Source organism: Rhinatrema bivittatum, chromosome 5 (assembly GCF_901001135.1).
Source record: "Rhinatrema bivittatum chromosome 5, aRhiBiv1.1, whole genome shotgun sequence".
NCBI classification, from domain to species: domain Eukaryota; kingdom Metazoa; phylum Chordata; class Amphibia; order Gymnophiona; family Rhinatrematidae; genus Rhinatrema; species Rhinatrema bivittatum.
In genome coordinates, this window is record NC_042619.1 from 74,990,743 (window position 1) to 75,005,037 (window position 14,295).

At 39.8% G+C, this 14,295-nt stretch overlaps 1 protein-coding gene across 2 annotated transcripts in view; it reads right to left on the reverse strand.

Annotated features, from left to right (window-relative positions):
* Positions 1 to 14,295, reverse strand: part of C5H11orf65 (chromosome 5 C11orf65 homolog) — an 83,465-nt gene that overhangs the window by 11,917 nt on the left and 57,253 nt on the right. For both annotated transcript variants that reach the window (XM_029602468.1, XM_029602467.1), the window contains 2 exons: positions 7,603 to 7,695; positions 6,275 to 6,328 (listed from right to left, as the gene is read on the reverse strand). In XM_029602468.1, the coding sequence (XP_029458328.1) occupies positions 6,275 to 6,328; positions 7,603 to 7,695 (147 nt within the window). The remainder of the gene's footprint in view (positions 1 to 6,274; positions 6,329 to 7,602; positions 7,696 to 14,295) is intronic.

Genomic DNA, 14,295 nt, shown 5'->3' on the forward strand with positions numbered 1-14,295 from the left:
TCGGCCCATCCAGTCTGTCCAGGTTTTCTGGGACTTAGCTGAAAAAATCCTAGGAGTTTACATTTCCTGCCTGTCTGAACACCCCCAATTAATCTTGCTAAGTGATTAGACAGGTAAAATTTAGCTGGAAAAATGAAGGGCATTCCAGAGGCGGGCCATACTTATCCAGATAGGTAAACCAGATAATGCCAATATTCAGTATTATCCGGCTAAGTAATCCAGGTGCGTGTACCCAGATAACTTGAACCTTAACTGGCTTTATTAAGAATATAGATGGTTAAGTAAAAATAAAAAAAATAAAAAAAAAAAACCTTCCATGCTAGCAGGCCTCATCCCCCACGCCCCCCCCCCAAATAAGTACAAATTATATCTGGGCATATTGCTCAATTTCCCCCTTCCAACCCCTCTCACAAAAGAATTTAGAAATCACAGGCCAGAACAGCTGCAGAAGCCTCCCTCCCTCCACCTTTCCCCCCTCATATGAAAAATCCTAGGTGGGCTCCAAATCCCCACCACGCCCAGAGCCTCTCGGGTCATCAATGCTGCCCAGAGACCGGGCTTTTATTTTTGGAGGGCGGAGGGTTCCGCGTTGGGGGTATGAGCTGCAGGTGAGTGAGGATCGGGATGGGGGGTGGGGGGGACCCAGAGACTGTGTGGGGGTTTTAATATCGGGGTGGGATGGAACAAGGATCCTTGGGCCGCTGGGGAGGTCGAGCTGGGGAATCGGGCACTGTGTCCTAATATCATATTTATTTATTTTTGGGGCCGGGGAATCGGGTCTGCAGGCCCAGAAGGTGGTTTTTCAAGTGACCCACTTAATATTCAGAGTCTAGCTGGGTAACTTTCCCAGGATAACTTTAATCAGAATATTTTCAGAGGCACGGTTAAGGTTACCTGGATAACTTTAGCAAAATGTCTTCAGCTGGGGGCTTGTCCCGCTGAATGTTCGGATACAGGTATCCAGATAATGTTGCCACTCACTGGCCTAGTGAACACGTATTAGGCAGTCAGGCGTGCTATTCCAGCATCGCCACGCACCACTGCAATGGCCGGATCTGTGTACCTAAACGGCTTTTGCCTCAGAAAGTAGGACCCATACATGTGGAGAGTCCATGTTGGGGGCCTTCAGTTTTCACCCACCTCAATTGTTTGCATTGTTTGCTAAATTTTTCCCTAACACTTACATCGATGCTGTGAATGTTGGAGCTGAGAAGGACCAGGTTCGCTTTAGGAGCATTTATTATATCTTTTAATAGCCATGTAGGAGAGAGAGAAATGTATTAAGTATTTTTCTCATGGATAGAAAATGGGGGAAACAGTTTACATCTGGCTCGTAGTGAATGAAAGGACATTTTGTTCTGGCCTGTTTAATCCTGTATTTTGTATCTAGCAGCCATTTGGTGGGACATCCCCTTGTTCTCTCTGCATCTGATTGTAGTCTATTAGCCCTCTTGCGTTTGACGAGTCTGCACTTCCACCCCTTCAGCTCTCTGGTTATAGTCATGGATTTACTGTGCCTCCCTAACCCCCCCCCCCCTCACTCGCTCCCCTCATTTCTACACTTCTCCTACAGAGCTCATCATTTATTTATTTATTTATTTAAAACTTCTTATGTACCGTCATAGCAAATAAAATTTGATTAAAATGGTTTACAAATAATTCTAATTTAACAAAATAAAATATAAATATAAAATGAAATAAGGTAGAGTTTTTAAAATAATAAAATAAATTTAGAGCAAAGATACAATTGGTAACATATCAATATAAAATAATAATTTTATGTCTATAGAAATTAATAAATCTACTTTATTAAAACAGAAAAGCTAGAAATAAGTTATTTCAGCTATAGAAAAATAGAAGAAGAGAGATACCTTTTCATGTTTGTACATTAGCAAATGACAATGTCAACCAATCCAGAACAGTATAGTGTTATAAATGGAAATATATTAATACTTTATTTACTGATTAAATGGTACATGAATTTGAATTTTACTGATTGAAAACAACCTATAGTACTTCAAAACTTATATTACATTGAAATTGAAATGCAAAACCCACCCTGCTCCACATCTGTTTATATCCCCCGGTACTCAAGCACACATATTTTTCAAAACATGAATGACTGATGATTATAACTATTAGTACATAGAGGTTTTTTCCAGTTGTCCCCCAGTTTCACTAGGGTACACTGAGCAGTATTCCATGTGCTGGTACCTGTGCTATAACTATGATAGTCATTCAAAAAATTAAAAAATTTCAAAATTATTCCATTCTATTAGATCTCCTGTTAACACATCTGGACTGTACCACGAAGTGAGGTCTTTATTGTGGATACTGATATTATTCTTACACTTCTGGGTTGTTGTTTTTTAATTTCTGTATTGTTACATGAATAACCTCCCATCATAGCAGAGATGTTCCATTCCCTTTGTCGTTTTTGTTGCCCTGCTCTGCACCTTTTCTAGTTCCACTATTTCTTCCTTGAGAAGAGGCACACAATACTTGAGGTGTGGTCACACCATGGCTCGATGCAGAGGCAATATGATAGGTTCCTTTTTATTCTCCATTCCTGTTTGGATCATTCCTGACATTCTATTTGCTTTTTTGACCACCGCTGTGCAGTGAGCCAATGATTTCAACATATTGTCCACAAGGACTCTAAGGTCGTTTTCCCCGGTAGTGACTCCCAGTACAGAATCTAGCATCATATTACCTGTACTTGGAAATGAATATGTTACATAGCACAGGTCTTAGTACCAGTCCCTGGGGTACTCCACTAGCAACCTTTCTCTAGTTGGAAAACTGACCTATTTAGTTCTACCCTCTGTTTCCAGCCTTTCAAACAGTTACTAATCCACAAGAGAACGCTGCCTCCTGTCCCATGATTCTGTAATTTCTTGAGAAGTAGTTTATAGGGGACTGTGTCAAATGCCTTCTGAAAATCCAAATACACTGTATCAACTGGATCACCTTTATCTACTTGTTTATTTACACTTTTAAAAAAATTCTAAAATATTGGTAAGACAAGACTTTTCCTTGCTAAAACTATGTTTATTTTTCCACATTAAGCCATGTCTAGCTATATAGCCAGTGATTTTGTTTTTATGAATGGCTTCTATTATTTTACTCGGCACTGATGTCAGGCTCACCAGTCTATAATTTCCTGGATCAAGCCCTTTCTACAAAGTGCTGACACATTGGACACCTTCTAGTCTTCAGGAATCATGGCTGCTTTAAATGATAGGTTATAGACTACTAGCAACAGGTTAGCAATTTCATGTTTCAGTTCTTTTAGAACTCTGGAGTGGATGTCGTTTGGTCCCAGTGATTTGTTACTCTTTAAATTTGAAAATCTGATCTCCATTGTCACACATATTTGTTTTAGTTGCTCAGAATCTCCACCATTAAAGACTGTTTCAGGTGTGGGTATGTTCCCAACATCCTCCTCCATAAACACTGAAGCAAAGAATTAATTCTATTTTTCTGCTATTTTATTGTTCTCCCTGAGCACTCCTTTTGCCCCTTGGTTATCTAGCAGCCCAACTGACTCCATCATAAGCTATTTATTTATTTATTTATTCAATCTTATATTCCACAGTTCCAAAAATATGTCCAACACATATTACAGTTAAAAACATTAATAGAACAATCATCAAAATACTTACAAACAATTCACATAAATACCATCAAGATAAAACAAGCAAAAAGTTGACAATTTTATCTAAAAGCTTCCATAAAATATAAAAATGTGTTTTTTCTTAAAACCCTTCAAATCCCATTCATCGCTTCTTCACTGGCAAGCTTTTTCTCAGTCTCTTTTGGCCGGTCTACTGTTGTACATCTAACTTTCCTATGCTTATACTCTTCCTATTTTTATCATTTAGGTCTGCTTTCCATTTTTTGAATGATGCCCTTTTAACTTTAACTGCCTGCTTTATCTTACCATTAAACCACGCTGGCAATTGTTTGGTCTATCTTCGACCTTTTTTAATGCATGGAATACATTTTATCTGCGCTTCCTAAATGATATTTTTAAACAATGCCCATGCCTCATGCAAACTTTAACCCTTGCAACTGCTCCTTTTAGTATTTTTTTCTAATTTCTTCATTCTATCATAGTTATATGCTACTGTAGTCATTTTTCTTAATGTCCTCCTTCCAGTGATTGTGAAATGTGATTGCCTTATGATCGCTATTGCTTAGCATCCATACCCCAGTAATCTCTCTCACCAGGTCATTCGTGCCAATGAGAGCTCAATCTTAGTTAGCTGCCCCTTTCATCGGTTCTAGGACTAGCTGCTCTACGAAGCATTCATAGTATCTAGAAACCTCTCTAGCATGTTCCAAGCAGTCACTGACCAAATCAATACAGGGGTAATTAAAATCTCCCTTTATTATTAGTTGTCAAATTTTCTTTTTTAATTTCAGCTAGCATTTCACAATCTGTTTTTTCATTTTGGCCAGGTGGCTGTGGTATACACCCACTGGTATACTCTGGCCTGTCACATAAGGAATTTCTATCCATAAGAATTCCATCCTATATTTTTTTCCTGCAGGATTTTTATCATGCTTGATTCTATGCCATCTTTTACATATAGTACATTCCTCCACCATTAGGATCTACCCTATCATGTAGAAAGGGCAGATCAAAGAAAAGGTCAAAAAGAGACTTAGAATAATTATAGGGTAAAACTAAGACTTCTACCTATTGCTTGCTGGAATTTGTTGTCATTCAACAAATATGATAAGAAGAATGCTATTGGTAAATCTAATTCTCTTATTTAATGAAAAGAGGATAATACATTGAACCCAACCTCAGCTATGACAGTACTTGGGCACAGAGCAGTCAGATAATGGAAGATATATAAAGGCATGAAAAGCAGAATACAGTTATAGTACAGCTTAGTGTGGCCAGACATGCCTAGTGCAAGTCCTTTATTTGCTGAGTTCAGGGGAGCTTTGTATGTTTCACTATTCAGACATAGTTTATAAGTCACAATATCTTTCACTTGACTGGAAAGGAATCCGGTCTACCAAGGAAAAACTAAGAATAACATTCTGGAGGAATTATTCTTTGAAAGGGCATTTTGTAAACACAAAATATATCATTGGTGATATCTGGGGTATGAAGGTCGGCGACTCACTAGGCTTGTTGCTTATGAACATGACATTTTAAAAATGTCAGTTTGCTTATTACAATTATGTATTCCTGGAAGAGGGATAGGAAAGTAATGACCAGATTTATATATTTTCCTCATTCCTTCCAGTCCTTGAATTTTTCTTATAAAAAGAAAGAGAGAGTTCTGTGAGAGATTATTTACTTTATATTTTGAAACAATTTACTTGTATAAATCTGGGAAGTTTTACTTTCTACCTGTTCAAAAATTTAAAACAAATCTACTTCCATTGCTGTAATGCACCATTTGACAAGCTGCTCTAAGAAAGCATAACACAGGAAAGGCGCATCTTAAATTAATCAGCCTTTGTGTCTACATCCAAAGAATATAATTCTAACAATCTGCCATAGCTCCTAGCGGGTCAGAACACAAACATGCTGAAGTTGAGCTCAACAGCTACGCTAGTTATGCATAATTAGAAAGGTGTGCAAAACACTACACAGGTGAAAATCTCCATGGAACAAACCAAATATCCCTGAGCTGCGTCAAGGAGCCAAGATATGTAAACATTTCATGATGTCTGGTTTTCTCCTTTGATCACAGGCACTAACCAGTGGCAGGGCAGCTTTCAAAATGTTTGATGACATCACAAAGTACTCTGACATCCCTGAGATTTCAACTGAACTAAACTGGCCTGTGCCCTGTAGGAAAGAAACAAATGATTTTAAGTATCGAGGAGCATCAAGGACACATTAAAGAGTGAGCAGTGGCAGAAATTTGGGTGAAATTAGATGAAAGGTTGAAAAGCTATTAAAGAGGACAGACAGGTTGGGTTATCAGCTAAAGGCGGAATCAGTCCTGGTTTCACCCCAATGCTCAGCCTGTCCCTGATGTACTCTGGTAACCCTATTTCAGGGGTAAAGACAAGAAGAGTTTATATATGACCAGTTAGCTGTAAGAAACAAGGTTAAACAGGTAACAAGTTGAATATCCCCAGTTCTTTAGCCATTTCCATGAATCTGAAACTTTGCTGAATAGCATCAAGAGTGACGTATTTAAAGAAGGGCTTGATGTGCTAAGCATTTTTCCCATAGACCCAAAATGGGAAAAACTTTTTACTACATTGCGCCCAATGTCTTACTTAAGAAAATACTTACGCCTCCTAATCTGAATCTGATGTGAACTCCCACAGCTGCGTCTACAAGTTCTGCCTGGAAAAGAAAATACAGCTTTTATTCTCCAGTCCTTTAAAGCACCAGTATTACCCATGAGCCTAAAATTATCTGCTTACTAAAGGTCAGAGATGGAATTATGTTTCCAGCATTGATCAGAAGTGCAATATCACGCCCTTCAAGGAGCCTTGTTTAGACTTCTGAGGTGGGAATCCAATGGTGCTAGAGCCCTTCATCCTGCTCACACTTGAGTCAACACTTCTGATGACCCCCAGCAGCGGCTGCTCAGTGTCTCAGTTCTCCATTAAAGGAGGAGGAATAGCCTAGTGGTTAGAGCAGTGGGCTATGAACCAGGAGACCAGGGTTCAAGTCCTTGTGACCTTAGGCAAGTCACTTTACCCTCCATTGCCTCAGGTACAAAACTTAGATTGTAAGTCATCTGGGGATAGGGAAATGTAAACCGATGTGATATGTCAGTAAATAAAAATAAATGTTATGAGAGCCTACAGCCTTCAGTCAGGTGTGGAGAATAGGATCAAATCCCTGGAGTTGCCACTGCCACCCAAACCTCAGAGCTCTGGTCCTGGCTCAGTGAGCCTGCTGGCACACTTCTCTGGCCTCCATCATTCTTGGGCCCACTCCTCTGTACATCAATATAACCTATCAGGCTGCCACCATCTCATACTCCCCTCCCCCCAATTAAAAATGTGCATTCGGCCATTGCATTTTTTTTTTTAAACTTCCCATGCATTCGCATAACATTTGCTTGCTGCTTCGGGAATTTAAAAAAATTGTATTTGCTTCTTAAAACTGTGCGCTGAATTCCAGTGCAGTCTCAGAAGGCATTGGCCTATTGGGTAGTCACCAGGCCCAATGTTTTTCAGCACTGCTATTACCCTCTGTATGTTTGTCCATATTTTTTAGGATAGGTTGATCCAGTCCTGGTTTTACTTTCTTGTATGGATAGTCTTGTAGCTCTGATTTCTCTAAGAAACTGTGAGAATACTGGTCCATCTATACAGTGGGGTAAAAGCACAGCTGAATTGCCCTGATATGAAATAACAAGGCTAGCCGTTAACTCTAATCTGTCTGTAAGGCTGAACTTTGTTAGCCTGCCAACTCCTGCCAGTATGGGCACCGGAGATGCAAGCTAACTCCTTAATCCAGATCGTAAGATCGAGCTGGAAGTGTGCTAATCACTGGCCCTGTGAAATAGCCCCAGCTGTTCATTTTTAAGATAAGTCTCTACATTGCATGCAAATAAATGCACAGATTTTTGTGAAAATACATTTATTAATAAAGCTAGTCCTTACCTCTCTGGGATTGACACATTTCAGCAAAATTCGTGGATCTCCTTGTCTATGCAAATTGATCATATTTTTGTAGTATTCAAATACGAGGATATCCTGCAGCGAAAAGAAAACATCATGATAGGCTGGCATGAGTGCTAACCAGTAATAGTCTTCTGAATTTCCATATTGCAGGAATGATAAATGTTTAAGGACTTGCTCATGGCAACAGTTCTTATGTCCCTGTTATTTATTTATTTAAATTTATATATCACAAATCATAATTTCTAAGTAGTGAATAATAAAACATTCATAAAATCAGGTAAACAAATTATACATATTAAAGCATTAAACAGACATCGACCAAACAAATATATGCATCAATACTTCAAAAAGATCCCCTCTTTCTCTACACCTTAGCTGACACCCAAAAAATTCACCAGTCTCATCAAATTCATTTCCACGGAATTGATCTAAAATTATAAAAGGTTATCTGCTGTTCAAACATAGTCCCTTGATATTTAATTTCGGCGATCTTAATTCCTCAATGAGGCAGTGTTGACATAAAATGACCTTTTTATGCTGTCAAATATCATTCAAAAAAGGTCAAGGAAAACAAATAATTCTTTAATATTTCCTATATTTCAAGAGAGAAGACTCTTCCTAAAGCATTCCAAGCTCTTTCACAAGCCTCGTCCAATCTAATCAACTTTAAAGATGGAACATGCAGTAAATTCTGGCTCGCAGATCTCAAAGACCTCACCAGACAATAAAACTTCAATGCTGCTTTAAAACTTGAAGGAACTAAACCATTTAACCCTTAAATACCAACATTAAAATCTTGAATTATGCCCTCCATTTAATGGGTAACCAGTGTAATTTCATTAAAGTTGGTGAAATATGTTTGCGAATTGCAGTCCCAGCCACAATTCTTGCGGCTGTGTTTTGAATAAATTGTAGGGCCTTAATGCATTTCTGTAGGAGGCCAAGATAAAGAGCGTTACATTCATTAGCATTAACATGCTTAGACAACTGTATCACAGTTTTCCACAAGTCCTAAGCATTTCAATGAGAGATTTGATCATTGAGAATGTCGATAACTGGGTGGCAGGTAGGCATGAGGATGGCTTGGTAACATGCTTGCCTGGTGTGAAGATAGCAGATCTCAAGCATTGCCTAGAACGAGTTGTAAAGAGTGCTGGGGAGGAGCCAGCGATTGTGGCACATGTGGGTACCAGTGACATAAGGTGGTTTAGGAGGCCAAATGTAAGTAATAGTTTGAAATCCAAAACCTCCAAGGCAGTATTCTGAGAAATGTTCCCAGTTGCACATGCAAAACTCCAGAATCAGGCTTAGCTCCAATGTCCTGAGAAAATGATGTACATTAAAGCTAAGGTCGCTCAGGGGTTTTAAATGAACAGAAGGCATATATTGATTCTATATTAACTGATCAACTGCTAATAAATCAGGTTGTAAACAGGAATAAAAATAATTCTTGCAACTCTATTAAATGCCAGAAGTCTAAAAAATAGAACAAGAATCTAAATTAAGATATAAACATAGTAGGCATCTCAGAGACTCTTGGATGGAAGATAACCAGTGCAACACTGATGATACTTTAAGCATACATTTTTCAACATATTATGTTTTATTGCTTGATATGGTGTATATGTTGCTTGGGTGAGCCAATCATCTTTGCCAGGCAATAATATTCAGCATAAATGAATGTGGGGTGGGGGGAAGGGGTGTGGCAGGAGGTGGGAGTACATGGTGAGTGCATTTTGTCCTTGTCAAGTGAGACCTTGAGAAATGTTAGAATCCCTGTGCATTTTTTTGATTGTGTAGTTGGTAGTAGGAAATGTTTTCCTTTTACAAGTTCCCCTCTAGGAGAGAAATAAGAAGGACTACTCATCATAAAAGAGTATTTTCAGTAGCAGGTCCGGAGCTTTTGGAATTTGTCGTCCTTGAATATTAGGCTGGAAGAGAATTTCATGTAAATTAGAAAGAAATCGAAGACATGGTTGTTCCCGGTCAGGGGACGAGAGCTCTTGGGGTCGATATGAGGAGTAAATGAGGGAATTAAGACATGGGGTTAAGATCTGTGGCAGAATGATGACTATGGCAAGGGCTGATGATGCTGCTGATTGTTGAGGGGTTTGGGGAAGGTTGTTAGGGAATTTGGAGGGAAGGGTGGGTGATGGTGGGGATGTGGGATGGTATTTTATTTCTTGGATTTTTACATTTTCTGTGATTTTATGGTGTTCACCGGCTTTGGCGGGCAGGTTCCTAGGAAAATGGTATACAAATAATAAATGAAATGAAATGCAATATTATCATTTGCATACAATCAATGTAATTTGCTGAAGATTTAATTATGCCCAAAGTATAATTGCCTGTTACAAATATGCAGCATCTGAAAACCTTTAAGTTGCAAATTTAGAGGAAAATGCTGATCCATCGAACGGAGTGTCCTGTTTCTAGCCGTAGCTAATCCAGATCTCTTGGAAGTACCCAAGCTTTAACTTTCTAACCTCTCTCTGTTTCCACCATGAACCTTGGCACTGTTTGCAGCTCCTAGTTCTTTATCCTTTGAATCTGCTCGTTATGCCTACCCACTTGTTTTCACCAGTATCAGATAATCTTCATCATAATTATCCTTTCTTCCATACAGCAAGATTTCTCCTTTTTGAGTACTGCTAATAACCAGCTGTCACCTGGAAGGGATTTGCATTCCCGACCCACTTTCCCAGTCATCTTTGTCCTCTCCGATGTGTGGCTCTCCTTCCAGCTGCGTGACTACAAGCACATGGAGCCTCTCCCCAGTCCTCATGCCTGCTTCTGTCCAGCTTGCATGGCTTGCTGGGCTACAATTGTGCAAGTCTTTTCCCCCAGCCCAAGTGGCCCATTGTCTGGGGATCACGCCATTCCTCTGCCCGGCCCATACAGCCGCTGGAGTGACACAGGCGCATATGTGTACACCAACAGCCACTTGCAGGGATCTAAACATATTATATAGCTACATAAAGAAAGCTCCTTTTACCCAAACTGGATCCCCAAACTCTTTATAAGTGAATAATGCAGAAGCATTCACAAGTATGGGCAACTTGCCAGTATGTTTCAACCTCCTGAAAACATTAGACGATTCCAGCAGGGGAGTAAAGAAAGAAGAATGTTATTTGTTATTATTACTCAATGGTACCTACACGGAACAGGAATTGTGGCAATGGTGTCAATGATTACTAAATATACAGGCATACATAGCCACATGTGTCTGACTGGTCCATACTCTTGGTGACATCATTGCCAACTAATCAAATTTACAGAGGGATTGTATGATGCAGCATGTAACAGCACTACCAACTCAGATACTCCGAGGAGCATAGAATAAATTGAGGAAGCATGCTACAAGAAATTAAAATATAACTTACATATTGGATCGTGGGTTGAGTATTACAGATTTACCAATCCTACCTAGTTAGAATAAAGACTTCTTATTTGCTTGAAAATCACTGAACATGCTTCCTCATTCGCTCTTCTCAAGTTTTTCTTATTACAATATAAAGGGAGGTTAAGATGCTTTTCTCTTCTAAAGCTACCTCCATACGAGTCTGCCAGCTGATTCCATTTTTTTTCCTGAACAGGTCGATCCAGTCTTGACTTTACCCCCTTTGCATGCATGGATTTATAATTCTGCTATCCTAATGATTTCCTTAGGAAAAGTCGAACTATGAGTCTATGCAAGCTGTGGGGTAAAACCAGGACTGGAGCAGCCTGTCCTGATCATCTGAAACCAATTAGCCAGTCCTATCTCCAAAGAGCTTTCAGATGTTGGCATGATTGGCAATCTTGACTTGCAAGATATATTTCTGAAACACTAGAGTAGATTTGTCTTTCAAACTTTAATAATGTGTAATTGTCAAAGGAATGGACAGAAACAGTGAGGGGGCTGGCTACATTATGTTTCCACAAGACTGTTAGATCACATGCATTATACAATTATCTTGCTGTTCAGACAAAGAAGCCTTTGATCATTGATGAGGCAGTGTATTACAAAATATAAACATTGGAATGCCATCAAACATTTTTTTCTGGGAATCTAGGGAAAAAACGCTGCAGGCACAATTTAATATTTTCTCACTTTGCTATCTGTAAACATTTGAGAGCATTCTCTATCGCGGGACATTTACCCGCATCTATACACAACACTAAAGAGCCGAAAGCCTTCATGTGAGTGTTAAAAACTTATTTGTTTAAAATTTAGTTTGATCCTCCCTAGATATCTTACTCCTCTATGTTGATAGTCATGATTATTTGATTTTTTTATTGTATGTTTTTTATGTTGATATTAAGTGACTTATTTTATGAAAGTAAATTGTACCCCTCTCTGAACTATGGAGGAGCGGGTAATAAATGTGTTGCATGAATAAAAATTAAAATGCATAAGAACATAAGAATTGCCATACTGGATCAGACCAAGGGTCCATCAAGCTCAGTATCCTGTTTCCAACAGTGGACAATCCAAGTCATAAGTACCTGCCAAGTACCCAAACATTAGATAAATCACAAGTTACTATTGCTTATTAACCGAAATAATAGTTTATGGATTTTTTCCTCTAGGAACTTATCCAAATCTTTTTTAAACCCAGTTACACTAACTGCTGTAACCACTTCCAATGGCAATGAATTCCAGAGCATAATATACACTGAGTAAAAAAGAATTTTCTTCAGTTTGTTGTAAATGAGCTACTTGCTAACTTCATGGAGTGCCCCCTGGTCCTTCTATTATCTGAGAGAGTAAATAACAGATTTACATTGACTTGTTCAAGTCCTGTCATGATTCTGTAGACTTCTATAATATCCCCCCCTCAGTTGTCTCTTCTCCAAACTGAACAGCCCTTTCCTCATAGGGCAGCCATTCCATGCCCCTTATCATTTTGGTCGCCCTTCTCTGCACTTTCTCCAGTGTAGCTATATCCTTTTTGAGATGCAGTGACCAGAATTGCACTCAGTATTCAAGGTATGGTCTCACCATGGAGCGATACAGAGGCATTATGAGAGCCATTGTTTTATTTTCCATTCCCTTCCTAATAATTCCTAACATTCTGTTTGCTTTTTTCATCGCCACAGCACACTGGACCAATGATTTCAATGTATTATCCACTATGATGCCTAGATCTCTTTCCTGGGTGGTAACTCCTAAGATAGAACCTAACATTTTGTAACTACAGCAAGAGTTATTTTTCCCTATATGCATCATTTTGCACTTGTCCACGTTAAATTTCATCTGCCATTTGGAAGCCCAGTTTCCAGGGGCGGATTGTGGGAAAATAGTGGCCCGGGGGATTTTTCTCCATACTGGCCAATGGGTACCCAATTACACATACAATTTGGTGAGTCACCAAATACAGAATAAAGGGACCATAAAATATAAACAGAAATGCACAGACAAACTGAACTGGAAATCACAACAAGTTAGACTGTATGTAATGCAGCAATAGAAAAACAGAAAATACCATCATTCCTCATAAAACATCAAACAAAATCAAGAACTATCATACTAAAACTGCTGATGAATAGAACCTCCAGTAATTTAACTCAGGGAATTTTTCAAAAATTTGTATATAACACCAATAACATATTTCAAAAAGAGCAGACATCAAATAATATTCAATAATTAAAACTAATAAGGATTTTAAAAAGCCCCTGCTGTCCCCTTCTGTGGGAGCTCTTGATTTCCAGTCACCCTGATATTGTTGAGGATTAGGAGGTTATCCTCTCTCTCTCACACATACTCACATGTCCATTCTCTCTCACACATACACTATCACATACATACACATTCATGCTCTTATACCCAACATAACCTCTCGCTCTCACTGACACTGACACACTCTCAGGCTCTAAGACACTCTCTCCCCCTCCACACACAAACTCTTACTCCCTTGGATTTTCTCATACACACTCATGCTCTCACACTCACTGGCTCCCTCACATACACACAAACATACACACCCAGGCAAGTTCCCAGTCATTCTCACACACACATTCACACTGACCCCCAGCCGCCAACCCTGAATTCGGCCTGTACTCAACTTTGTCTTCTACCTCATCCCATTGGACCCTGCCTTTTGCTGCTTCCTGGCACTTTGCCTTGGACACTCTTCTCAAGGATCAACCACGCGAAGGCCCACCTAAGACCAGCCACCCCCTGTACCCAAGGGCTCAACCTGTGGGGACGAGGGCTGGTATTGGCGAAGCTCCAGTCGGCCTCTGCTTCGTGTTCAGCTCCACCTCCCGACAGTGGGGACCCATGGGGGCTTCCCCCACAGGTAGCACCAACTCCACCTCAGGCCAAGGGTCCACCTCCACAACATGAGGTCTTCCACCTTCGCACCAGGTAGGCATGTTACCAGGCGATCTTCACACCCACCAGTCATCCAGCTGTCTACATTCCTAATAATTGAATCACCAACTATGACGGCTGACCTAACTCTCCCCTCCTTGGCAGTAGCCCTGGGAGACACATCCTCTGTGTGAGAGGCCAATGCACCACCTGGAGAGCAGGTCCTTGCTACAGGATCATTTCTTGCTGCACCAGGTTGATGCTCTTCAACCAGGGGACCTTTCTCCTCCAAGGCATCACCAGGGCTGCCAGACTGGAGTTGGGACTTGGCTACTATGTCCCTGAAGGTCTCATCTATATACCTTTCTGTCTTC